The sequence below is a fragment of the Gallinula chloropus genome, assembly GCF_964237585.1.
Source record: "Gallinula chloropus genome assembly, chromosome: Z".
Taxonomy (NCBI): Eukaryota; Metazoa; Chordata; class Aves; order Gruiformes; family Rallidae; genus Gallinula; species Gallinula chloropus.
The window spans coordinates 86,955,973-86,980,554 of record NC_140089.1 but is presented as its reverse complement, the minus strand read 5'-3'; the positions used below and the strand labels follow the sequence as shown (position 1 = coordinate 86,980,554).

The window sequence follows — 24,582 nt, the reverse complement described above, 5'->3', positions numbered from 1 at the left end:
CTGACAGAAGTATTGTTAATTTCACCCAGTAATAAGTTGCCTTCACTGCATCAGTCCCCTGGCCAGTCCAGAGATGGGAATTGCAGGACTAGGTTGTCCCAGGTTTACTGTGAAGCAGCTTGAATAGATGTCTTCTAGTCTTTGACTGTCACCTAAAAATCCCTGGGTCTCAAAGGCTGGTTGTTATTCTTTGCAAGTATCCTTGAAGCCTTTCTGCTTTCTCTGGGAAATAGTTTTCCTTTTGTTAGAACTGAAACACCTGGGAAATGGAGCCAGTTGGGGTGCTTTACGTTCCTGAAGCCCCTTATGGTAAATTCACTTATTCTGTGGGCTCTGCAGGAGCAGCAATCTAGCATTCAAACAGCCTTGCTCAGGGAGTGCTGGAGGCACGTGATAATTTGCTAATCACTGAGAAGACAAAATACTGTAGCTTTTCTATAGCTGACCTTGTTTCTGTCAACAAAACAAATTGTTCTGTGAACATCAGTGAAAATATTCCTTGGAATAGAAGTTGCTTTTTGTGGTAGGAGGAATGATATTGGCTTTAATTTTGGAGTATAATTTGAGTAATGTCAACATAGGAATGATTTTTAAGTACAGCTTGCATGTAGGAGCCAAATTATATCCTGGGAATGATGATGGTTTACCAGTGCTGCAGCATACAGGGAGTTCAGAACCAAAACCTCCAGATTGGTAAAACATGAAGCCTGAAGTGTGCTTCTGGACTTCAGTTTGAGGAGGGCAGTTTGCTTTCTGGAGGTGAAATGGTGATACCTCTTGGCTGTCTGTCTTCTAATAAATTCAAGGTGACCAGGAATGTTCCCAGGCACAGTGACCAGCTGGGTCAGGACTGCCTTGTCCATACCCAGGGACAGGGTGGCTGCATCTGAACCACCCTGTGCAAGTGGTCCCCATGGCTTGCCAGGCTCAAACCTGGGAATTGTGTGGGAGAACAGTGATTGGGACAGCCCGGGGCTGGGGAATGTTCTAGCTGCTTTCTAGCATACGCAGTCACGTTATAGGGTCTGCCTGGGACTTAGGAGTTGGGATGTCAGTCCTTGATTCTTTCAGATTCTGTATGGACTAGGGCAGAGAAGGACTCTTCATAGCCCAAGGGTTTAAGGTGCCTCAGAAAGGTAGGTTTGGGAGAGAATGCCTCCTGTTTGTTTTGGTGATGCAGTTTTGTACTCCTAAAAGGTCTGTTGTACCTCCTCATCTGCCTTCTAGATGGGTTTAGTGGTTGTTTAAGCATCTTTCAGAAGGCAGTCACCTTCTTTGCAATCACCACCTTTCTGGGGTGAGTAGGAGTGCCTGCCCTCCTTCGTGGTATCGCTTGCATATGAACGGACACACTGTAGCCTTTCATGAAGTCTGCTTTTTATGGTCCTGAGGAATTCCATTCTGACTCGGTGTGCGTGTGTGTGAATGTTAAAGAGCCCTGGCTTTCTTTCTGGGTCACCTCATGGGGGGATCAGTCTTGCATCGTTTAGGCAGTGGGACTTTTATGTGAGTAAAGAGAGAGGGGAGACCATTTTTTTTTTTTTCTTCAGATATTCCTTCCAATGAACAGTAGAAGCTGTGTTGAACTGTCCCTACTGATCATGCAGGATGGCTTCCTCCAGGCTCTTGAGTGTTTTTGGGTTATTGGAGATGGAGTGCCCTGGTGTAGGTGATCCAGTAAGACATCGATTTAATCCCAGCTCTAAGCAGACGTACATCCTGGGAGGCAGCATGTCATGTAAGCTGCAGAATGAGTACTGAAGCCATTTTGCTTTATGGATTGCTCCTGTACGTCCTGGCCTGTCCTCCCTCTATGAGCTTCATTCCAAGCCATGGCTCTGTCACACAGTCACTTCAGGATACTGTTTGTCTTGCTGTAGGTTATGGAATATGCTGTCAGTTTTGATAGTTTGAATATTTATAGGGAGAAGTTAGCAACATGAAATGCTGTTCCTGTTCATCATGCTTTTGTCAAGGGCTGTAAAATTTTACTTTTGCATGTGCTGTCTTAAAAGTCTTGTGAGGCAACTGCAGAGCATGTCACACTTAGATCAGTGGTGCACCCCACAATTTTGGGAATGTGTAATCTTGTGTGACAGCATCAGCTCTGGAGCACATCTTTGTATAAAGGATCCATTGCTCAAAGGTAGTCAGCTGTCAGAGCTGGCTGTGTCAATTAATATGCAGCAGGCTTTGTGTCTGCTGATTGTTCTTCTAATTTAATGTGCGTGATGATCTGTCTTGCCAACAGTAGTGGTACAGTTTAAGGACACGGTACAGTGCAGGGAGGTTCCCTGGTGTCTCTCAGGCTGCCCCTGTGGCTTCAGGGTGACTATTTGAGCCTTTACACTGCTGCTGTCAGCCTGCCATCCTGAAGGCATCTTAGGAGTGTGAAGAAGAGAGGTTACAGGGTCTCCTGCTGCAGTCATGGTCAGTATCCCTCTTCTGTCCACTCTGTTTCTGGAGAGCTGCGATGCTGCTTGTGTCCAAGATGGACATAACTTGTTCAGGACAAGTCTGCTTTAGAAGAACTGGGTGTATGCCAGAGAACAGACCTTCACATGAGCTCTGCTGCTCTCTTTAGACAAGAAGTCATCCAGTACAAGTTGTATCCATAATCAGTAAAATGTACAATGCCATATTTTATTTAACATTTTTATTTGTGATAAGTGCAGGCTGCTGCCAAGATTTACACTTGCACCCCTTCTCTGTTACTGCTTCTGTAGCTCTGCACTGAACAGAAGAAATGATCTGGCTGAAAAGTAAGTGGAAAAGTTAACTCTCAGCCATGCATGTTCTGTGGTCAGATCGCCAGGTCATCGGTTTGGGCTGATGCTCAATTGCATGGACATTGTCACCTCCTGGGACCAGCATTAGAAATGAGGTACAGGGGACAAGGCAAGAGGGGGACACAAACCATTTGTTCCCTTCATCAGTAGCCCACAGTTCTGTTTTATTAAGGTCACTATAGAATGAAGGTGGTTGTCAGCCCTGAAAATGTTCTTGAGCAGGCAGTACAGCACTGTACTCTTTTGTTTCATAACACTAATGAATTTTCCCTGTTTAGGCAGGAGAAATGAAGCTACCTACCCCACCTCTTTTCCTATAAACACTCAATCCAAACCTGTGAGTGTACAGTAGCTTAAACAGCAAAGCTGCCTGTATTTAAAACCAGGAGTTTGAGGAACTTTTCAGAGGGTATTGACTTTACAGGTAATGTAGCAGCCAGTCAAACTTCAGGCTTTGTCCTTAGGGAGGAGTGGAGCTGCGAGTTGCTTGTCAGCCAAACTCTCCTGCATCTCTGAGGTGCAAAGTCTAGTTGTCTGTCACTTGTGTAAAATACACTGTCGGTCTGGAGTGGCCACAGAGCAAGTCTGGGATGGATTTGTGTTTATGAAAGTGTGCTGCCTGTTTACAAGTCCGTGCTGGTTTGCTGCTGTACTTTAATCTGCTGGTACTTTTAGTTGTGTCTATCACTGGAGGCTCCTGTCTGGTTTACTACGATCTTGTCATTGAACCAGTTTGGTAAAGAACTAGTTGTCCCTCCTTTTATCCCACTTAATACAGCAATTACAGTTTTGTTATTCTGTACTGAAGTCTTAAGATACGATACAAGTGTGTTAAATGTTCTGTGTTTTGTATGGAAAGCAATACTTCGTTCTTTAATTGAGGAGTGTACAGAAAACAGTGTCAGCTCCAATGTGCTTTTTCTCCAGAGCCTGAATTTCCCTGTTTGGGGGAAAAGCAGGAAATTTGTATGTGCGTGGTGAATGAGATGAATGCTTCAGTGGTGCTACCTGGAAGTTAAACCACAATGTTTGGTTTCAGATACACATGGCCTTTTGTTTGAAATATTAGAGAAGCTTATGTTTAAAAACAAAAACAAAAAAGAGAAAAAAAAAACAACTCAGAAACTACCCTTTAAAATTGAATTTTGTTAAGAACTAGGCTGAGGAAGTTTTGCCTGTTTTAAGGAACATTACAATGTATTGATTACTTAAATCCATAGGACTTGTTCACCTTTTAAAAACATTACCATTTACCTTGAATCACGTGTTCCATTTTGATAGCCTCCTTCATATAGAAAATATAGCATGAGATGTCAGTTTAAATGCAAGCCTAACAGTGCTCTATCTTCTATGTGAAAGGAAGTATTCTGTACATTTTTCCATGTTTGACATCATGGTGTTTTGAATAACCATGTTCCATATTCATACCAATTTTTTGTTTTTGTTTTCAATTTATGCACAGCACTTGCTCTGAAATTTGGGGACTGAGTACACCAAACACGATAGATCAGTGGGATACAACAGGCCTTTACAGCTTCTCTGAACAAACCAGGTGAATATTCTGCCCTCTCTCGCATCATAGAAACCTTGTGGGAGGGATTGGCTTTGGAGGGTCTGTAATGGGATGCTTTAGCTGTAAAAAGAGACTGAAAATGCTTCATAGGCCTCTCATGGTACAGCATTTTAAATTACTTGCTTGCCAGTGTAGAAATCCAAGTGTTCTCAGCTGATGTTTTGACCAATGAAACTCTAATTCTGGAATATTCCTTTTTTTTTCACGCCAGTGCCATTGAAAGAATGGGAAGACTTGTTAAAAGCAAGCTCTAATGTGATTTGGTATTTATATTAACAAAGTTGGGATACTTAATTCTTTAGGCCTAATCTTACAAAGTGTTTAAACTGCTTTGTATGCCACAAGCTTTCAGTTAAATCTTGCTAATTGGCTCAGATACGAGCTACTCAAGAATTGTTTGTAAATTCTTCAGTAGTTAATGGTGGGCAAATTCTAAACAGGGCCTTTATTTTTCCATGTCACGTTACTTGATTTGTGTACTGAGGTTTGTCTCCCATCCCATAACAATCATAAACATCTGCATTTGTGTAAGCATATGCAGCCTGTCTTAAAACTAGCAAAACGTTTTCAGCTGGTAGCAAGGCAGATGAAGTCGAGAAGATAAACTGTGCAGCCCTTACAAGATGTGCATTCATGCTTCTTGCATTACGGTTGCACTGCCATGTGGATCACTTGGGCAGCTGACTGCTTATAGGCTTATTTGCAGTCCTGTGGGAATTCTTATGCTTAAAGCCATAAAGCATCCATGCCACAGCAAAGCCTTGAGGTTTAGCAGCAGAAGGGACTACGAAGTGTGCTATTTTATTTTTACTTTTCCCTAACAACCACCATCTGCATTTAAAAAACAACAAAAAAAAGTGTATGAAACAATGACCCTAAATACTTGGTTGGAGGTAAAGTGGCTTTTAATGAACTCTAAATTCACTGGCAATAATTTGAGCAGCTCAAAAATAAGTTAGGACACTGCTTGATGCCACCGTTTTTATCACATTTGAAGCCTTTTAACAAGAGAGTAAATGTCACTAACAGTGTCAGCAGGCTGAATTCCAGGATGTTGAACTCTAGGAATAAATAAGCTACCCATCCCATGTGTGTGTTCACTGTTGCTTGAGTGATGCAGAGACAGCATGCAGTCTGTAAACCCTTCTCAACGTCTCTCCCGTATAGATCTCTCGATGGGCGCCTGCAGGTATCTCACCGTAAAGGATTACCGCATGTTATTTACTGCCGCTTGTGGCGCTGGCCAGACCTGCACAGTCACCATGAACTTAAAGCAATTGAAAACTGTGAATATGCTTTTAATCTTAAAAAGGATGAAGTATGTGTAAACCCTTACCACTACCAGAGAGTGGAGACACCAGGTAGGAAGACTGCTTCTGACTTTCTGTAGCAGGCCCTGTATGTACTTGTTCAGAGTAATGTTTTAAGTGAACAGGAGAGAAGGATGGTGCTTTCTCTTGCCAAGACTCTTAGACCTACAGCTTCTGAGAATGCCATCCCCTGGAAGTTTTTAGTACTGAAAAACTCTTTATAAATGTGTTGAATACTGATGACAAACACTTCTGGTGTTTCCAGCTGGCCAGGTATGGTCTGTGCTGAAAAGGAGAGTAGATATGACTTACCTTTGCTAATGTCTTACTCGAGACCTACCTCAGGAATATGATTCTGAATTCAGAATCTGTGATTCTTCTGGTAACTAGCAGCACAACTGCAGTATCAGCAGTACTGACAGTCAGAAAAGTGTGGAAACTTACTAAGAAATTGTTAGATGTTTGTTTGGATTTTTTTTTTTCCTTTTAGCTCACAGAAGTGTGTATTTTGAGGGTCTTACTAATGCTTTGAATTTTGCTTTTCTAGTCTTGCCTCCTGTACTAGTGCCGCGGCACACTGAGATTCTAACGGAGCTTCCACCTCTTGATGACTATACCCATTCCATTCCTGAAAACACTAACTTTCCAGCTGGAATTGAACCACAAAGCAATTACATACCAGGTATTTTCTTAACTCCTACCGCAAACAGTACACTTAACATTGAACCACTTTAACAGAGGTGGTAATTTCATCCTCCTAAGTGATCACATTAATTGAAAGATGCGCCAGTAAATTAAATCTGGTTGATTTAATGTTTGAATTCCAATGGAAATACCTGAGCACTGTTGTTTGAAACCACATTGCTGTGGTTTCACGGTAGCTTACTTGGTTTCAATAGCTTAATTAAGATTCAGAATGCTAATGAGTACAAAGCAGACCTTCACCTTATGCTTTTAAGCCTATTTAACAAACACATAGGGGTTGCCAAATGCTGTTTATTTGAGATTGGGTAGTAAACTGCTGCTCTATCTCAGCATGTCTAATACATGGAGAAAACTTTAAGTTGCAAAGTTAAGTCACTTATGAAGTGTATTGTTCTGTTGTTGGCATCAGTTGAGGTCTGCATTGTGTATTTGTGTGCCTACAGTTTTGTCCTTTTAGTATGAAAGAGCAACCTAATAATATTGAACCCTGAAGAACTCCTCCTTCTCTTTGCCTCTTCCCCACCCCAAAACAAACACCAAGACTAATCTGCTACAATGCACCCAAAAGCCTGTACCCTTATTGAAACATAACACCAGTGACCTTTGTTTCCTGCCCCAACTTCCTGTTTCCTATCTCTTCAGGAAGTTGCCTGGAGTGTAAAACCAAGCAGAGCTCAAGTTTTCTCAAACATGTTTAATACATCTGTGTTACAAACAAGCTGCAAATTCAGATCTGAACACTCAAGGAGTAAGATGACTGCCTTGAAACTCAAATATGCACAGTGTACAAATTGTATTTACATGTCTTAAATAGGATGTTGCTTGCTTTTTCTTTAAATATATCCAAGAGTTAAAGCAGCACTGAAAATGTCAATGGATTTGACCGCATCTGTTTAATTTGTGCCACATAAATTGCCACCCAGGGGTACCAGATCTTTAGAGAGTGATTTAATGCTACAGGCTGGTGTTGTATTCTTAAGTATACTTCTCTGACTCGGTCTGAGTCAAGTGCTTTTGATAGCATTTGCAAATAACTTACTGGAAGGTCTCCATTTGAAAACTTGAGTGCTATGGAAATGAGCTAAGGCAACTCTAGGTAGTCATTTGCAGGAAGCCTGTTGAAGGTGATTGCAGGTATTCACATGATCTTCAAATGTTTATGCAGCTAACCACACCTTGGCTCCTTCTCTTTGTCACTGACACCCTCCTGTTGTATTCATATCATGGCATCTTACTTTATTTGACTTGGCTGACTTAATCTTGAGTACTTAGCCAGGTTCTGATAAGTCTGGTGTGCCTTGACAGCCTGCTTCAGAGAACCGTTCTCTTTAGCGGTAGGCCAGTTTGGTGCCGCAGTATTGTCTCAGGACTCGGTCTACAGAGAGGTTGGTTTTACCTACAAATGGGGAGATGGTGATTGTGAAGGGGCTGGATGTTCCCCTTCAGGGTAAAGAGGTGCTGAGCTGTGTTGTCCAAACTTTTGGCAGCATTCAAGCTCTGCTAAGAGGGTTTTAACCTGATGCCGGAGCATTTATTTCCAGCTGTGATGGTGCTCCACCTCTGACCCTGAGACAGAATTAATAGTCCCAGGTGGAGGAAGTTGTCTCTCTTCAGACAGAGAGTAGGTATGGAAAATAATCTGTGCTAAAGATCCTAGATTTAGCAGCTGGAAACAGGAGGAAGGGGTTGGATTGGAAGTGGGTTATTGACCTTTTACCACATCTTTTTGCTTAACTACAACACATTATTTGGAGGTGGGTGGAGTCCTCTGTATCACAATGAATTCTGTAAAAATGTTCAAAACAGGTATGACTTCTGTCATCGTGCTTCTTGCTAGTAAAGATTTCCCTTAATCTTCCTTTTAAACTCTCACTTGAATTTTGTTGCATCTGTATTTACCACACTAATTTCACAGAATGATCCAAAGATAAAATTCTTCCAGGTCACTTTTATTTAATCAACTGACTTAATTTAGTTTCCTCTCTCTGACTTCTTTCTGATCTCAGTACATTGCTGGAAATCTCAGGCATGGTATTTGATACAGTTTGATTTTAATTCTTAAGCAGAAGACTCTATCTTAAAATTTCTGCTGTTTGGTGATAACATAACTAAATGTTTTTAATCTCTCAGATGTCTTGGAGACAATTGTGAGGCGGTTGTAGAGAGAGATAGCTTCAAACACTTTCACTAAAGAAATCCAGGGTTTGCCTTTAATGTATAGGAAAAGACATTTGCCCAGTTCAAAGAAAATTATTTCCTGAAAGGCAGTTGGTTAACTCATTATCTGGATTACAAAGTATGTTTTGAATGGAGGAAAGGAACAAGCATACTCTCCTGGGTTTTGAAGATATTTCTGTGGAATTAGATGCAGTTTCTAGTATCAGAATGCTTCAGGCTTGTTACCGAGTTTACATTGGTCTGTGGAATTCCATCTTTAAAGGAAGCTACTTAACACAATTGTTTTAATAGAGCTTGGAAGTAATAATAACAATAATAACAGAGCTTCTGCAGTGCAAGTAGCTAGATAATACAGTTATCACTGAGTGAAATCAAGTGTTGGATACTTGAAGAGAAATGGAGTTGGGTGCTGAACTAAAAAATAACCTTTACATCTAGCAACTTCTATAAGGCGTGGGAGGCTATCTGATCTGATGGCTCTACTACATAAAGACAGCTCATTCTTCTTCATTTTTGGTTTGGGTTTTTTTTGTTGGGGTTTTTTTGTTTTTTGTTTTTTTAAGTCACCAGATGGTTTTTTTCATTTGCGATTCTACTAAATGTGAGAGCTGTTGATCACAATTGCAGAATTGTTACTCATTGTGGTGAAAGTATCTTGTGTTAAATGGAACAAACAATGATTATCTGCTAGTTATATGGCATATTTGAACAATTGCCTGGCATGCAAGAGATGAAATATTTCACATAGAAAATAAGGCAGGTAATGAGTTTGACGTCCTACTGGAAGGAAAAAGGGACAACAAAGTGAAATTGTAATTCGGTGTTCAGGTACAAAATGGAGTTCAGGAAGACTTGAGGACAAGCACCCCAAATGGTAAATCATGGTCATTGAACTAATCTGTAGATTTATTTTTTTTTTGACAGAAACACCACCTCCGGGGTATATCAGTGAAGATGGAGAAACAAGTGATCAGCAGATGAACCAAAGCATGGATACAGGTAATATTTATTTTTCACTACTTTCCAGACTAGAGATCACTAGTTGCAATCCCTCTATGTAGTGGCACAAATTCATGCTGGCAGTGGTCTGCTGTGCAGCCTGGTGTTTTCTGTTCAAAATACCACTTTCAGTCTTTTGTGAAGAAAATATTTGGGTTAGTTTTTTGTTAGGGGAATGTGTTAAAAGCATTCTGTGACATATTTAAGTACATTCCATTTGTTTCATAACAGAAGCATATAGGTCTAATTAAATCTTCATCAGGAAAGCCTTAATATAGATTTCAATAGCTGTCTGGCTTCAACCCACTCCTGACTTTACCTTATGGAAATGGGTCCATTGAAAGAACATAGCTGTTGGCCTAAAGTTTGAGATCCTGCCTCTGAACTCTGACAACCTCACCACTATCTGCCATGTTTCAAATGAGTTCTTGTATGGAAAGGTCTATTGAAAGAGCAGTGGAAACATTGAGAGCTGGTGCCTTTGTATGAAAAAGTTTCTGGATGATCTGGTTGGCCTCAGACTTGGACAAAGCACGGTTAATGTGGTGGAGAAGGACCTCCTGCTATGTGCTGGCAGACTTGAGTGTGTGTTTTGTTAGCTAATGTTAGCAACCTTCGTCAGTTAATTGGAATCAACTGTGCTAGTTTCTGTAAGAACTGCAATATTTTCCCACTGTGTGACAATAGGTACCTTAATTTAAAAAGCCTGACATCAGTAGTCACTGTAGGAGTGTTTCAGTGCAAAGCCTCTCTGCGTTTTCCCTACTACTGCCCAAATTGAGTTGGAGAGTTTATGTTTTCTCTGAGCTTTTTCCTTCCTCCTTCCAGGAAAGAATGATTTCCTCAAATGAGGAAATCCAGCTGCTTCTTTTCTAGAGATAAACCCCTCTCCCTTGAGAATAGAGAGGTAACACCCTGATTGTCTCATCCACTTTTCCATAGCTTTTCTTCAGTGGGTTTGGGAAGAAGTCACCACCTTCTCACTGTAGAAGTGCATAAGTAAGTTAAGTTCACAGAGTGAGCATGAAGTGAGAGCTCTGCCAAATGCAACACTGAGATGCTAATTGAGTCTTTACAAGGAGGGGTAGGTTCCCAGGAGCCTAGAAAATTAAATGCAATCTGAATTCAGAAGAAACATGTGACATGCTGGAAAACTGGTTGTAGGAATTCTGAGGCTTCTTATTCCAAGGAATTTTAATGTGCAACTGTATCTAGGTAATGGTTGTACCTCCCCACCTGAAACAGTAAGAATCATTTGCTCTGACACCATCTGTATTGCTTCAACAGGATCTCCAGCAGAGCTGTCTCCTAGTACTCTCTCTCCAGTTAATCATAGCTTGGGTAAGCTGGAAATACTTTCAATTGTTTCTCTGTGTGTGGTGACTCTTCCTTATATTTATAATTACATTACAAATGAAAATGTACTTGAAAAAACGTAAGAGCAGTGGGTTGGCTTCCTGACGATAGACACAATAGGGCTGGGTTAATAATTTGTTAATAACTCTTTCTGTTCCTGTTGAGCTGCTAGTAGAGGGAAAGAGTGATATAGTTGTGTATGCAGGAACAGCATTTATAAAATAAATAGTTTAAAGGTCGTTAGCCTATCCATAGTGCTGCCCAGACTTGCTGTCTCCTTTGTATGTGTGTTCTGCTGCTCTTCTCATGTCCTGTTTCACCAGTGACCACAAGACAATTGTTGCTTCTACATCAGTTGCCCACCTGCTTTGATCAGGTGCCATTCCTGTGTGCCTCTGAGTGCCTCAGGATGATCAGATTCCCTTGGGTTTCTTTAAGGAAGGGTGACAGGAAAATGCTGTTCATAATGCCAAGTAAGTAATTAGTGTAGGTAAAAAGGGGAAGCACGGCAGGAAAAGCTGAAGATGCACAGGGAAGATACTGAGCTCCAGCAGAGGAGAGTGAGAGGAGCTCAGGGCTGCTGCCTTTAGATAAAGAGACTGTATAAGACAGTGTAATACAAGGGAACATACTTTCCTCCTTTTCCCCCTTTGTGTGCTTCAGCCTTTGATAGTTTAATGTTGGCAAAACGTTTGCAAGTTACAGAAAGGCAACAGCCATGTCTCAATGTCTGGCAGTCACAGCAACATTAGCTGTGACTAATCATTTTACCAAGCGAAATGCAAGGACTGAACTACTCAAGCTGAGGTCAGATTAGATCACATCACCCCTTCTTTCCTTGTTTCTTCCCTTGTGTGGAATACTGAATTCCATTCTGTTTACTGGGGTAGGTAAAAACGACGACGAGTGAAATACAATTTGAGTTGCTCGAGGAGACTATTGCTGTCATTTCTGAAAGACAAAGAGCAGGGCAGATAGATTTCAGCCTCAGATCCTGTGCTAAGCTTATTTTTTAATTATTTTGGGTCTTTTTTTTTTTTTTAGACTTGCAACCAGTCACTTACTCGGAGCCTGCGTTTTGGTGCTCAATAGCCTATTACGAACTGAATCAAAGAGTGGGAGAAACCTTCCATGCATCGCAGCCTTCCCTGACTGTAGATGGCTTTACAGATCCATCAAACTCAGAACGATTTTGTCTAGGTCTGCTTTCCAACGTAAACAGAAATGCTACTGTGGAAATGACAAGGAGACATATAGGTAAAAGACGCTGATCTTTTAACCATTTGATTTTATTTTAGCCATTAAATTATCTGGAATGATCCAGGTAGGATGGGCAGATCTGTGTGTTGGGGTGTTTTCACCCTTGTGCCGCCAGCTGTTGAACCATCAGAGTGGTTCCAAAGAATGCTTATCAGTATGGTGGTAGGTGCTTTATATTTATATATGTATATATAAAAATACATATATACACATATAAAAATTAATGTCTTTCAAGGCTTGCCAAAGAGAGCTTGATCTCTCTTCCTAAGGACAGAAGTGGAAAGACAGAGGTTACAGCTTCTTGAAATCAGGGAGAAATACAGCAGCTTCTGCCACCACAGCCAGTTGCAGTTGGGAAGAGACATATTGATGGCTGGAGATTCAAGGTCCTGCCTTTCCTCAAGCAGTGGTCACTGAGTTGGTGGCAGCAGCCATCCCACCAGAGCTGTCAGGCTCAGGCATAGGAGGAAGCTACTCAACTGTATGGGACTTCTGTTGCTCACAATGCTGTTCTGTGTCTTCTGGAAAAAGGTGATGCACCAAAGCATCGCAAAGCGCAGGTTTTTGGCTTTTAGGCTCCTCATTGGACCACTCTGTCCTGGGTAGCATTTATGTTCAGAGTTGCTTACAGTTGAAATTTAAGTTTTAAATTCCAAAATATTAACATGTTGCTTAGTTTATTCTAATTTATAAAATGCAGAATGAACATTAGTACTACTTGAATTCTTTTCTGAAATGGGGAAAGCTTCCATTGAGATAAGGTGCTGTTTCAACACAATCAAGATTTTCTTTGTAATGGTTAGTAGAGAATACTGTTTTCCACAGCACACACAACTTGGCTTTAAGTTATTCAATAAACTACTTTTTTTTCCTTTTATTTTTTCCTGGGTTCTGTTATTTAGCAGCATTCACAAGATTCTTTTTTCTATGAGGTGTTGTTTTTGTTTTAGTGAAAAAAATTCAGCCTCTTTAGTAGAACCTTAGAGTCCTGCTATGCCAAGTCCAAATGCTGGTTGATTAAAACTAGATGTGCAGAAACCCAGGCTGTGCCTGTGCTGACTGATCAGAATGGAAAATGATGAGAAAAAAAATGTAAGGAGCTCTCACTTTTTTTTTAATAGAACAGCTCAGACTTTGTTTGAAAATTAGTTTTAAAGAGAAAGGGGAAGAGAAACTATGGCCTTTTAAAAGGACTTGTGAATTACAAATAGTTTTCTTGGGAGATCAGTTGTGCACTGCTTCTCTTGCTTATGCTAGAAATAACACATACAGATTTTTTTTTTTCTCCAATCAGAGTAAGATCACCATTTAAAAGTGAAAAACATGTTTTCTTAGGAGTGGGGGTGTTTTTGTTATGGGGCTAAATGAAATCCTATTCATTTTGTTCCAGGTAGTGCAGAAAAGGGGTATGCAGTGGGCTGTGAAACAGTGTGGATGAGTGTAAGGGGAGAGTGTTGAAGTGGCATACTTGGGTTTTCCTTTTTATGTCATAGTGGCCTGTGCCACTTCACATACAACACTTGGTATTTGCCCAGATTGAATTGTGCTGAATCTTAGTACTTTTATTTCAATTTTGGTGTTCCTTTGTGGGGGGGAAGTTATTTGGTAATAAATACTGCTTCCTAAGTTAGATTTGGTTACAAGCCATCATATAGCTAGAAAATTCTATCTCATTCTTGCCCAAAAAATACTCTTTTTCCAAATACTGTGTGTCTGTGGGACAAAAATGCAGGTTAATTGTGTTCCACTCCTGCTGCGGCTCTCAGCCCAGCACAATGGTCCTGCAGGTAGTCGATTGCTGTTCTGAAGAAAAACCTCAGGTCTTCCCTGAAACAAAACCCTTGTCTTTATTTGTTAGTCTGCTTGGGCTGTATCATAACTAGAGTTCCTCTGAATTTCACTACAGGAAGGGGAGTGCGTCTCTACTACATCGGCGGAGAAGTTTTTGCCGAGTGCCTAAGCGACAGCGCCATTTTTGTGCAGAGCCCCAACTGCAATCAGAGATACGGCTGGCATCCTGCAACCGTCTGCAAAATCCCACCAGGTTAGCAGCCTACTAAAGGTGTATCTGGTGAATGTGCTCACAGAGAGACCTCTGCTTTCCTTTTGGCACCTTGGAGACGTATCCTCGTGGTTCGGGGCTTCCCTGTAGCAAACACAGTTGTTCATCGACTGCACTCTTTTGCCATCTTTTCTTTTCCTTTCTAGGATGCAATCTGAAAATCTTTAATAACCAAGAATTTGCTGCTCTTCTGGCTCAATCTGTGAATCAGGGTTTCGAAGCGGTTTATCAGCTTACTAGAATGTGTACCATAAGAATGAGCTTTGTTAAAGGATGGGGAGCTGAATACAGGTATGAAAAGAACCCACTTTGCTTTTAAATTGCAAGTTAATTTCTTCTTCCACTAATAACGCTGTTTCTGTGGCTTGAGAGCCGTGCATACAGGCTGCTTACTGCTACTTAAGATGTGCTGTCTGCAAGTTGAAGCCATGTTTTCCTTCCTTCTCCCTGCCTCACCTACGGAGCTCCAAAGTCATAAAGACCAGTAAACTGATTTATTGTTGCACTGAACTCAGCAAGGAGCCTTGTCAGAACCCTGTTCCCTCGCTTGGTCCCTGCTTGCTTTTGTTTACTGTGGTGAAACCACTGGCAAGATCTAGAAGTTTCACAGTTTATACTGTGAGATTATTTGGTGTTTGTTAGGTGTACAGTCGTTTTGGTCTCTGCCCTGTTCGATCTGGAGTATGATGAGTTTGCTGGGTTGCACGGTACAGTTAGTACCCAGCAGAAAGAACTGGAGTCAATTGGAGTGCATTCTGCAGGGTAAAACAGCTGGAGAACACGCTCTTAAGGGATGGCAAATACTTTGGAACTTGTATTGGAAAAAACTTTGCAAGAGTATGACTGTTTATGTAGTAAAAGTGCTTAAAAACAGGGTTTTGAGTGGAAAAAAATAGTCCTTTTTCTGCTTTTGAATAGATGCCAGTTGTATTCTCTACTAGCTACTCTGATGTGTGGGCATTCGTGAAGAAACGGAATTGACTTCTAACTGAGCTGTATTAAAGATTTCATTATTCAGGAGAGCTAGAGATGTGGCTTTAAACAAATCCCTTAAACCTCTCTAGAAATCGACCACCAAATGAATGAATTCTGGCCTATCAATACACTACTGCAATGCATAATGCCTTTTTAAAATCCACATCATTTTTTAAGTTGACTGGTGGCATACAGGTCCCACTCTCTTAAATCCTGGGCTTTTGATTCTTTCATCTGCTCTTGAAGTATATACACACATGTAAATAGCGGCGTCGGTACGTGGAGGAGGCTACTCAGCTAAATGAAGCCAATTCTGTAAAAGCCAAACTAAATTAAATGAGAAATTTGACTAATGGAATAAATTGGTACCTCTTTGTTAGCGAGAGGTACACAAGAAAGAATCTGGCTCAAGTTTAAAAGAACTGATGGATTTGGCTCAAAAGGAGTATGTATAAACTTAGGCATAATTAAATACAACATTCAAATCAGGACAGAAGAAAGGCTTAATCAGATTATGTGGAGACAACTGGAAGTGAATGGAATGTGAGTTCTGGGTACAACAGTGGGGGAGGCTTTTGGAAAAGTTATTTCTAGGGAGGGAGAATGTTGGTTGTTAGTTATCTGTAAAACCTTCAGAGATCATAGGGTTGGAAAAAAGCTCCAAGTGGAAACGCTGCCAGAGGAGCACAGAAACCGATTACCAACGTAGCGCTGAACCGGTTCCTTTGCATCTCTGCTTCAGATGGTGCTAATAAATTATTGATGTAGAAAACTTGTAAGTGATGCTGCAGTTGTGATTAAAGCAAGAAGAGGTTGCTCCTGCAAACGCAACCTTGAATGGGAATGAACATTGCCTGAATTGTCAAAATAGACCAGGAAGTGCTGTAAAATCCACTATTCTTGTTAAAACTTCCTGGCTTTATGTCAAAAACATTTCTTGCAGAACGGGCTTTGGACAAAGCCAAAGTGTAACATTTTAGCCATGTGGCATATATGTAAAAATGTGCAGGTATGGCAAGGTGTGGTGGGTTTTATAAGCTGTTTTACAGCTTTTTGCTTGGGATGTGTTGCCTTGAGTTGAGGATGATGGCAGAAATTTCAGGTCAGCAGTCAAGGGCTCACATCCACACAGGAGCCATCCAGGTCTAGGATCATCTGAAGAAAGTGGTGATTACTGCAAAGGGACTTAGTTGTACGTGAACTGTAAATCCATGGGCAGAAGAGACTGAGACATCTCTTTGGGATAGCTGCTCTTTGGGATGACTTACCAACTTCAGCAGCCGTACGAAGCCACCTCTGCTGAACAGAACCAGAACCAGTTAGAACATTTTGAAGTGTGCTGTGGAACACATTGTAGGGGAGTTGACAGTGGTGGAATAATGAACTTCCTTCTCTGGGAGAGGATATGAGACTAAATGGAATTATATTTCCTGTGGCTTAGATTGTTCTTTTATTGGATCACTTTGTTTTGGCATAGGCTGAGATAACGATGTTTTGAGTGTGCTGAGAGAGCACAGACCCCAGCTACTTTCTTCTCCTAGAAAATGTGAAACCACAGACAGCTTTTGAAATCCATCCTCTCACTGGCTTAATCTCTCTGCCTTTTCAGTTCCTCTGTTTGTATAAACAGATTTCCTTGAAGTGAAGGGGTTGCAGTGCCACAGTAAAAATGAAGGGGCTGGGTTTCTGTCTGATTAATCTGATGCCTTTGAATCTTAATGCCTCCTTGCTTTGACTTGGGAATAGCTAGAAATACTAGGAAAAACTGGCTTAGCAACCAGTAGCCTTGCCAGTCTAGTTTGGGAAAACTCCCATGCCTGGAGTGGGTACAGTGAAATAACAGGATTTCTCAGGCAGAGTATGCCCCATACTGATTTCTTTACTTTGGAGATGGGGAGGAATGTTTTTGAATAGCAGGCCTCTGAAACAAGGGCATGTGTGAGGTTTTATGGCTGTCAGTTCTTCAGCTTCACTGAGGCTTTCTACGTGGTGTTTAAATAAGGGCCACTGTTGTGCAAAATTATAGGCAAGTCTGTGTAGAAGGCAAGGGAAACACAGAGGGGTTTTTTACTTAAATTGATTGTGTGAGGATGTTACAGTACAAAACACATGTAAAAGTATAAGATTACAGGAAATCAGAGATGAAGTATGGTGTTCCTTTGAGATAGCATCAGTTATCACAGCATAACCACAGACTGTGTTTTTTACGTAGAGTTGCTGACAACATCTAGCACTTTCCTTATACATTTATCTTATCAGTTGCTCCAGAAAGCCAGACTATGGTTGTGACAGTGGAGCAAATTCTGCAGTTCTTATCTTACTCACCAGGGCAGAATATTCTCGATACATTATGGATAAGCACTGTAATTATTGATGTGCCTTAACAGATGCGGGGTGGTTTGGGTTTTTTTTGTTTGGGTTTTGTTTCTTTTTCTTCAAAGTCTGTCTGAAAAAAAAAATAAAGGGCTTAGTAACAGTTATGGTAATGGTTGCAGATGTTTATCTTTTTTTCTGTGTGGTAGCTGTGGATGGAAACACACTTGGGTCAGGCGATGGAGGACTCTGTGGCAGCCAAAAGGTCTCCCTGACTTCCCTGTTGTTCCTTTGTTTTCCAGGCGGCAAACGGTAACGAGCACTCCTTGCTGGATTGAACTTCATCTGAATGGACCTCTACAGTGGTTGGACAAAGTATTGACTCAGATGGGCTCCCCTTCAGTACGCTGCTCCAGCATGTCGTAAAAAGCTCCTTCCTCTGTTACCAAGTGGGCTAACTGTCGAGTCCAATCAACAGACTTAATATAACAGCTCTCTGTCGTAGTATTTGTGTGTGGTCCCCATGAACTGTTTACTATCCAAAAAAAAAGGTTTTTAAAAAAAAAAAAGGAGGAAAAAAAGGAGAAAAAAAAAAAGAAAAACAGCACTTGAGGTCTCATCAATTAAAGCACCTTGTGGATTCTGTTTCCTATACTCTGATACTAGATGAAAATTTAGTGTATAGAAATGCCTTCTTCAGAAAGAAGGGACAATTCTAAAGACTCTTAATGGTGTTTTTATTGGGTATATAATTGAGTGTCCTAATGGTTTATCAATAACATGAATAGCTAAGTATATATACAAGTAATATATCATGATCTCAAATATCACAGTATTGTGCTGTTCTACATTTTACTTCCCATAAATAGTTGTTTGTTTTTTTGATTGGGGTAAATCTCTCATAAAATTCCAAGACTCTACTCCTTTATTCTTTTATATTTTTTTATATAAGCAGGTTTTCGAGTTGTCCTAGACATTAAAAAGCAGACTTGACTTGTAGAAAAGCTTAACTTTTTGCTGCCTTCTTAAAGAAAAAAGAAATAAAATCCCTCGGTTGGAAGGGAAAGAAATGTCTTGAGATTCAGCTGTAAGATCTTAAGACACTTTATATCCTTAATGGGGCCTAAAATTAATTCATATTACAAATTCCAAGTATCCATCACACTAGGAGTCTACTTTTCCCTACCCATCTGAGTTGATGCCTCTGTTGCCAGCAGTATTGCTGACACTGATGTAACTTGCAACTTCTTTTGTACCTTGAATCATGGAAATCAAGCTCTCTTTTTTTTGCTCTTATTTCCTTTCTCATGGAATGAGAATTTGTGGTAGCATTGGATACTGGATTCAGTATACAAGGTTATTGGCTTTCCCCTTACACCTGTATTTCTTTCATTAAATGGATATCACTAAAAGTCATTGTTCTTTACTTTTTGGAGCCAAATACCTTGGAAAAAAAAAACCAACCAACAACAATCCTTTCCCAGGGTAAACTAGACTCTTTCGTATATGTTTTAAATAGATGCAGCTTATTAACATGTTTCAGTAACAGAATTTGAATTTCTGATCTGAGTGGCTTTGTATAGCTTACATACATACCAGATCATATGCATTCATTATGTCATAATGGGCCTTGTTAATTAAAAGTAGTTGCTTCTGCAAAACCTCTAGGATAGTGGTTGCTGAGGTATGACCAGCGAAGGAGGACTTCCAGGTTCCTCATGACAGTGCATGTTATTATGAACCCTTGGACACTACAGCTGCACCGTATTAAAAAATATTCTGAAGTATATTCTACAGATAAGTCTGGGTTGGGGAAGGGCTGGGAAACTGTATAGAAGGGTTACTTTGACTTGAAAAAAATATACATCTTACTAACAATCTTGTGATCTAGCTGTCTGTCATTCCTTTCGTTATTGTGGCAGTAGCAGGATTGCCTTTGTCTGTTCCTCCCATTGTTTCACCCACTGCACTAGCACTGTACTTTGTAAGTACATCTAGTGATGACTCAGCTTTGAGAACAAAAATGTGGCCAGTGTTACAGCTTTTTTAATCAGCCGACCGGATTGATGACAGCGATGGATATTTCTGTGCTGTGATGACTAGGGCATCGAAGCAATACCAAAAAAGAAAAAATGAATCAAGCCTGAATAGAGCAGGCCAGACACCTTTTCAAAAACATAAATAAATTGGCAAAGCAGTTACCAGTTTGTGCTAGTTTTACCAGTAGACTAATGTATTGGTAGAACTTGTGAACCTAAGAAATAAGCTTCATACATGTTGCATTTGCCTAATACGTGAATACACTAATAAAAGTTTTAATTCTCAAGGTGGTGGCTCTTTTTTGTTAATTGCACTTTGTATTCTCTGTTGGAGGCTAGGGATCAAATAGCACCACTGTCCTGCATGTTCTGGCTGGAAAGTTATCCTTTAGGTGTTTAACATCACTTCTGATGCAGCTGTCCTGGAGGTTTGGGACCTGCATGTGTTGTTCATGGCTTCTCCTCCAGATCAGGCTTACTAAAGCCATCACAGTACAGCAGGGTTTGGAAGGGACCTCTGGAGATCACCTCATCCACCCCCTTGCTAAAGCAGGATCACCCTGAGCAGGCCGTACAGGAGCACATCCAGGCAAGTTTTGAGTGTCTCCATTTGAGGAGACTCCACAACCTCTCTGGGCAGCCTGTTCCAGTGTTCTGTCACCCTCAGAGTGAAGAAGCTTTGCTTTGTGCTCTGAGGGAGCTTCCCATGTTCCAGTTTGTGCCCACTGTCCCTTCTGTCACTGGGCACCACTGGGGAGAGTCTGGCCCCTTTCTCTAGACAATTCACCCTTTAGATTGATAAACATTGATCAGATCCCCTCTCAGTCTTCTCTAGGCTGTACTGCCCCAGCTCACTCAGCCTTTCATCTTACAAGAGCTGCTCCAGTCCCTTCATCATCCTCATAGCCCTCCCATGGACACTCTCCATTGACCTGGAGTGCCCAGAACTGGACACAGCACTCCAGATGTGGCCTCACTGGAGCAGAATAGGAGGGGGAGGAGAACCTCCCTTGACCTGCTGGCTGTGCTCTTTTTAATGCAGGACACTGGTGGCCACCTTGGCCACAAGGACACACTACTGGTCATGGAGAGCTTGTTGTCCACCAGCACTCCCAGGTCCTTCTTCCCAGAGCAGCTCCCCAGCAGGCCAGACCCTAACTTGTACTGGTGCTTGGGGTTACTGCTCCCCAGGTGCAGGACCCTTGAATTTCATTTGGCTCCTCTCCACCCAATTCTCCAGCCTGTCCAGGTCTCACTGAAGAGCAGTGCAGCCTCCTGGTGTGTGGTCACCCCTCCCAGTTTGGTTTCATCAGCAAATTGCTGAGGGCACACTCTGTCCCCCTGTCCAGGTCACTGATGAATGTGCTGAACAAGACCAGGCCCAGCCCTGACACCTGGGACACACCACTGGCTACAGACCCCCAGCCAGACCACGCTGCTTATCACAGCCCTCTGGGCTCTGCTGCTCAGCCAGTTCCCACCCCACCTCACTGCCCCTCACCCAACCACGCTGCTCACGAGGGTGTTATGAGAGACGGTGCCAGAAGCCTTGCTGGAGCCAAGGCACACGACACCCAGCGCTGCCCCTTCACCCACCCAGCCTGATGTACCTCTGTAGATGGGTATCAGACTGGTGAGGCCTGAGCTGCTCCTGGTGAATCCATGCTGACCCCTCCTGATAACCTTCTCCTCCACATGCTTATTGATGATGCCCAGAATCAGCCGCTCCATCACCTTCCCAGGGATGGAGTCAAGGCTGGCTGGCCTGTGGCCTTCCTCCTCCTTGCCCTTTATGAAGTCCAGGGTCACACTGGCTTTCCTCCAGTCCTCAGGCACCTCTCCTGTTCTCCATGACCTTTCAGAGATGAGTGGGAGTGGCCCTGCAATAACATCTGCAGCTCCCTGTGCACACGTGGGTGCATCCCATCAGGGCACGTGGATCTGTGGGTGTCAGGTTTGCATAGGTGTTCTGTAGCCTGACACTCCTTGACCAAGGGAAGGTTTTGAGGGCCATGAAGTTAATCAGAGGGCTGGAGCACCTCTGCTGTGAGGACAGGCTGAAAGAGTTGGGGTTGTTCAGAAGCTCAGCAGAGACCTTAGAGCACCTTGTGGTACCAGAAGAGGCTACAGGACAGATGGACAGGTACTGGTGACAAGGCCAGGGAGGGACAGGACAGGGGGTAATGGGTTTAAACTGAAAGAGGGGGGATTTAGATTACATACTAGGAAAAAATCCTTCCCTGTGAGGGTGGTGAGGCCCTGTCACAGGGTGCCCAGAGAAGCTGGGGCTGCCCCTGGATCCCTGGCAGGGTTCAAGGCTGGGTGGATGGGGCTTTTAGCACCCTGCGCTGGTGGGGGTGTCTCTGCCCATGGCAGGGGATATTTGGACTAGATAATCTGTGAGGTCCCTTCCAACCCAACCCACCCTATGATGCTATGATTCCTTTCATGAGACTTCTTCTCCTGCCTCTGGGCTCTGCGACTCCTGAGGGCTGGCCCTGGCAGTACAGACTGAAGCAGTAACTCTGCTGCCTCTGTACCTCCATCCCTGGGGCACCCACCTCATTCAGCAGTGGGCCCACGCTTTCCCCAGGCTTCCTTTTGCTGCTGACACACCTGAAGGAGCCTTTCTTGCTGTCCCTGACATGCCCTGCCAGATCTAATCCCAGTGGGCTTTAGCCTTCCTTGTCGCATTCCCTCAGTCTCTGACTACACCCCTAAATTCCTCACAAGTGGCCAGTCCCTTCTGCACATCCAGGAGACTTCCTTCTTCCCTCTGAGATTTTCCAGGAGCTCCCCCTCATCCATGCAGGTCTCCATCCTCCTCTGCTCAGTTTCCTGTTCTCCAGAACACACCAATCCTGAGCTAGGAGGAAGCGGTGCCTGAATACTGACCAGCTCTCCTGGGCCCCCTTCCCTTCCAGAGCCCTAACCCATGGGATTCTCCCAGTCAGGCCTTTGAAGAGGCCACAGCTGTCTCTCCTCAAAGCCAGGGCTGTGATCCTAGTTATTACCCTGCTCCTTCCAAGCAGGATCCTGAACTCCACCATCTCATGGCTGCTGCAGCTTAGGCTGCCCCCAACCTTCACATCCCCAACCAATCCTTTCTTTGTCAGCACGAGGCCCAGCAGCACCCCTCTCCTCACAGGCTCTTCCACCACCACCTGTGTCACCAGGTTTTCATCAGTGCTCTGCAGGAACCTCCTGGACTGTGTGTGCCTGCCCATGCTGCCTTTCCAGAAAATATCAGGGTGGTTGAAGTCCCCCATGAGGACCAGGGGCCTGTGATCATGATGTCCGATTGACTTCCTCACCTTGACCAGGTGACCTGAGGTACACACCCACAGCAATGTCACCCACATTAGCCTGCCCTTTAATCCTTACCCCTAAGCTGTCAACTCATTGTCCACACACCCCTAGGTGGAGCTTGAGACATTGCAGTTGCTCTCTCACATGAAGAGCAACTCCACCACCAGGCCTTGCTGGCCTGTCTTCCCTAGAAGGTACATAGCCATCCGTGACAGCGTTTCAGTAACAGGACCTGTCCCACCAACTCTCTGTAACTGCAGTGAGACCACAGCCCTGTGACCTCCTGTTTATTCCCCACACTGTATGTGTTGGGGTGGAACAGAGCATGTAGGTTTCCCTGGAGGGTTGCAAGAGGGCCCACCATGGCCATACACACCCTTTGAGGTGGTTGGCTTTCTAATTCTCCTCTTGGGAGGCAGGTGAGGAAGGCTTGTCGCTGTGCTGGTTAGCCTGGCATGTTCCCCAGTCGGATGCTTTTCCACAGTCAAGCTGCATCCAATTAGCTCTGATGTTCAGTTGTGAAAGACAGAGATCAGAGCAACCTGGTGAAAGACTCCATTGCGTTTATGAGCAGGTTGCAGCTTGGATCAGTGGGGTCACCTCATCTTGTAGCCTCTCTGCTGTGTGTTTCTGTGTCTGTTCCTTCAGCTTTGCTGCTATTCTTTGCTTTGCCTTGAACAAGGCAATAATCTTGGCTGTACTCTTCTCTGGTGTGTGCTTCCAGGCAGCATACAGGGACACTGCAGATGTTACCTGTGAACCTGTGGTGCTGCCTGTGTGCAAGGCCATGTGCAGAAGTCACTTCTTTCAGCACTTGTTAGTACCTCTCAGATCCTCTTCTCCTGACACCGCTGTTCCAGCCCCAGCTCAGTGAAATGAGGGAGTTAATCTGTGTTTGAAATGCTGGCTCACCTGTATTTCATTTAAACGCCTTTGGTAGTCCTTGAGTAACTTTAGCCTTCTCCTGTTTCTTAATCCAGTGCCTTTCTGATTTATCCCACTGCTGTTCCACTCTTCCTCAAAATCTGACCAACACCTGCTCGAGCATCTTAATGTAGAAGGAAAGTGACTTCATCCCTCTTCTATTCCACCCATCAAAGTACTGATGTCCGAAGGGTAGATGAAAAAAGAATTGCTTTATTTCCCCTGCTGTTTTGTTAAATAAAACACTTACCAAGCAGGGAGTACTTAACTGGGGATGCTCTAAGTGTTAGTAGCCAATTACTTACCTGTATCGTGAAGCTGGGAAAATCTCTGGATGTAACTGTTGACTTAACTTTGGACTGGGATTCCACGACCCTGGGTTCTAATGGCCCTCTTGTCACCCACACCGCCTGAGGTTGATTTTCATAGTACCGCCAAAGCCAAGTAACTGAAGTTGATGTAAACACCTGTGTCAAAAAATTATTAATCAAGTTGCTTTTTTGCAGCTTGGGTGCACTGAGCTGACATCTCAGAACCCTTTCCCCTCTCAGTTTCATTGAGAAGTTATTCCAGGGCTGAGGCTTTGAGAGCAATGTCAAACACATGGACTCTTCCACCTTTAAACGGTGAGAACTGGCAGTAGAGCATCCACCTACAACTACCTGAAAGGAGGTTGTAGAGAGGTGGGCGATGGTCTCTTCAGCCAGGGGACAGGAGATGGGACAAGGGGAAATGGGCTCAAGCTGCCCCAGGGCAGGGGCAGCTCAGCTGGGAGGCAAAAGTTTTTCCC

At 42.9% G+C, this 24,582-nt stretch overlaps 1 protein-coding gene across 2 annotated transcripts in view; it reads left to right on the top strand.

The window, feature by feature from the left end:
• The window catches only part of SMAD2 (SMAD family member 2), a gene marked incomplete at its 5' end in the record, with an annotated part of 40,193 nt that extends 20,973 nt beyond the window's left edge, over nt 1–19,220 (top strand). Inside the window, 9 exons of one of the 2 annotated variants that reach the window (XM_084278827.1) lie at nt 4,252–4,341; nt 5,530–5,723; nt 6,220–6,354; nt 9,480–9,554; nt 10,842–10,895; nt 11,955–12,167; nt 14,077–14,214; nt 14,379–14,523; nt 17,823–19,220. In XM_084278827.1, the coding sequence (XP_084134953.1) occupies nt 4,252–4,341; nt 5,530–5,723; nt 6,220–6,354; nt 9,480–9,554; nt 10,842–10,895; nt 11,955–12,167; nt 14,077–14,214; nt 14,379–14,523; nt 17,823–17,946 (1,168 nt within the window). In that variant the 3' untranslated portion in view covers nt 17,947–19,220. The remainder of the gene's footprint in view (nt 1–4,251; nt 4,342–5,529; nt 5,724–6,219; nt 6,355–9,479; nt 9,555–10,841; nt 10,896–11,954; nt 12,168–14,076; nt 14,215–14,378; nt 14,524–17,822) is intronic. The other variant, XM_084278828.1, reaches the window with a different exon arrangement.
• Between the last annotated feature and the right edge of the window lie 5,362 nt (nt 19,221–24,582).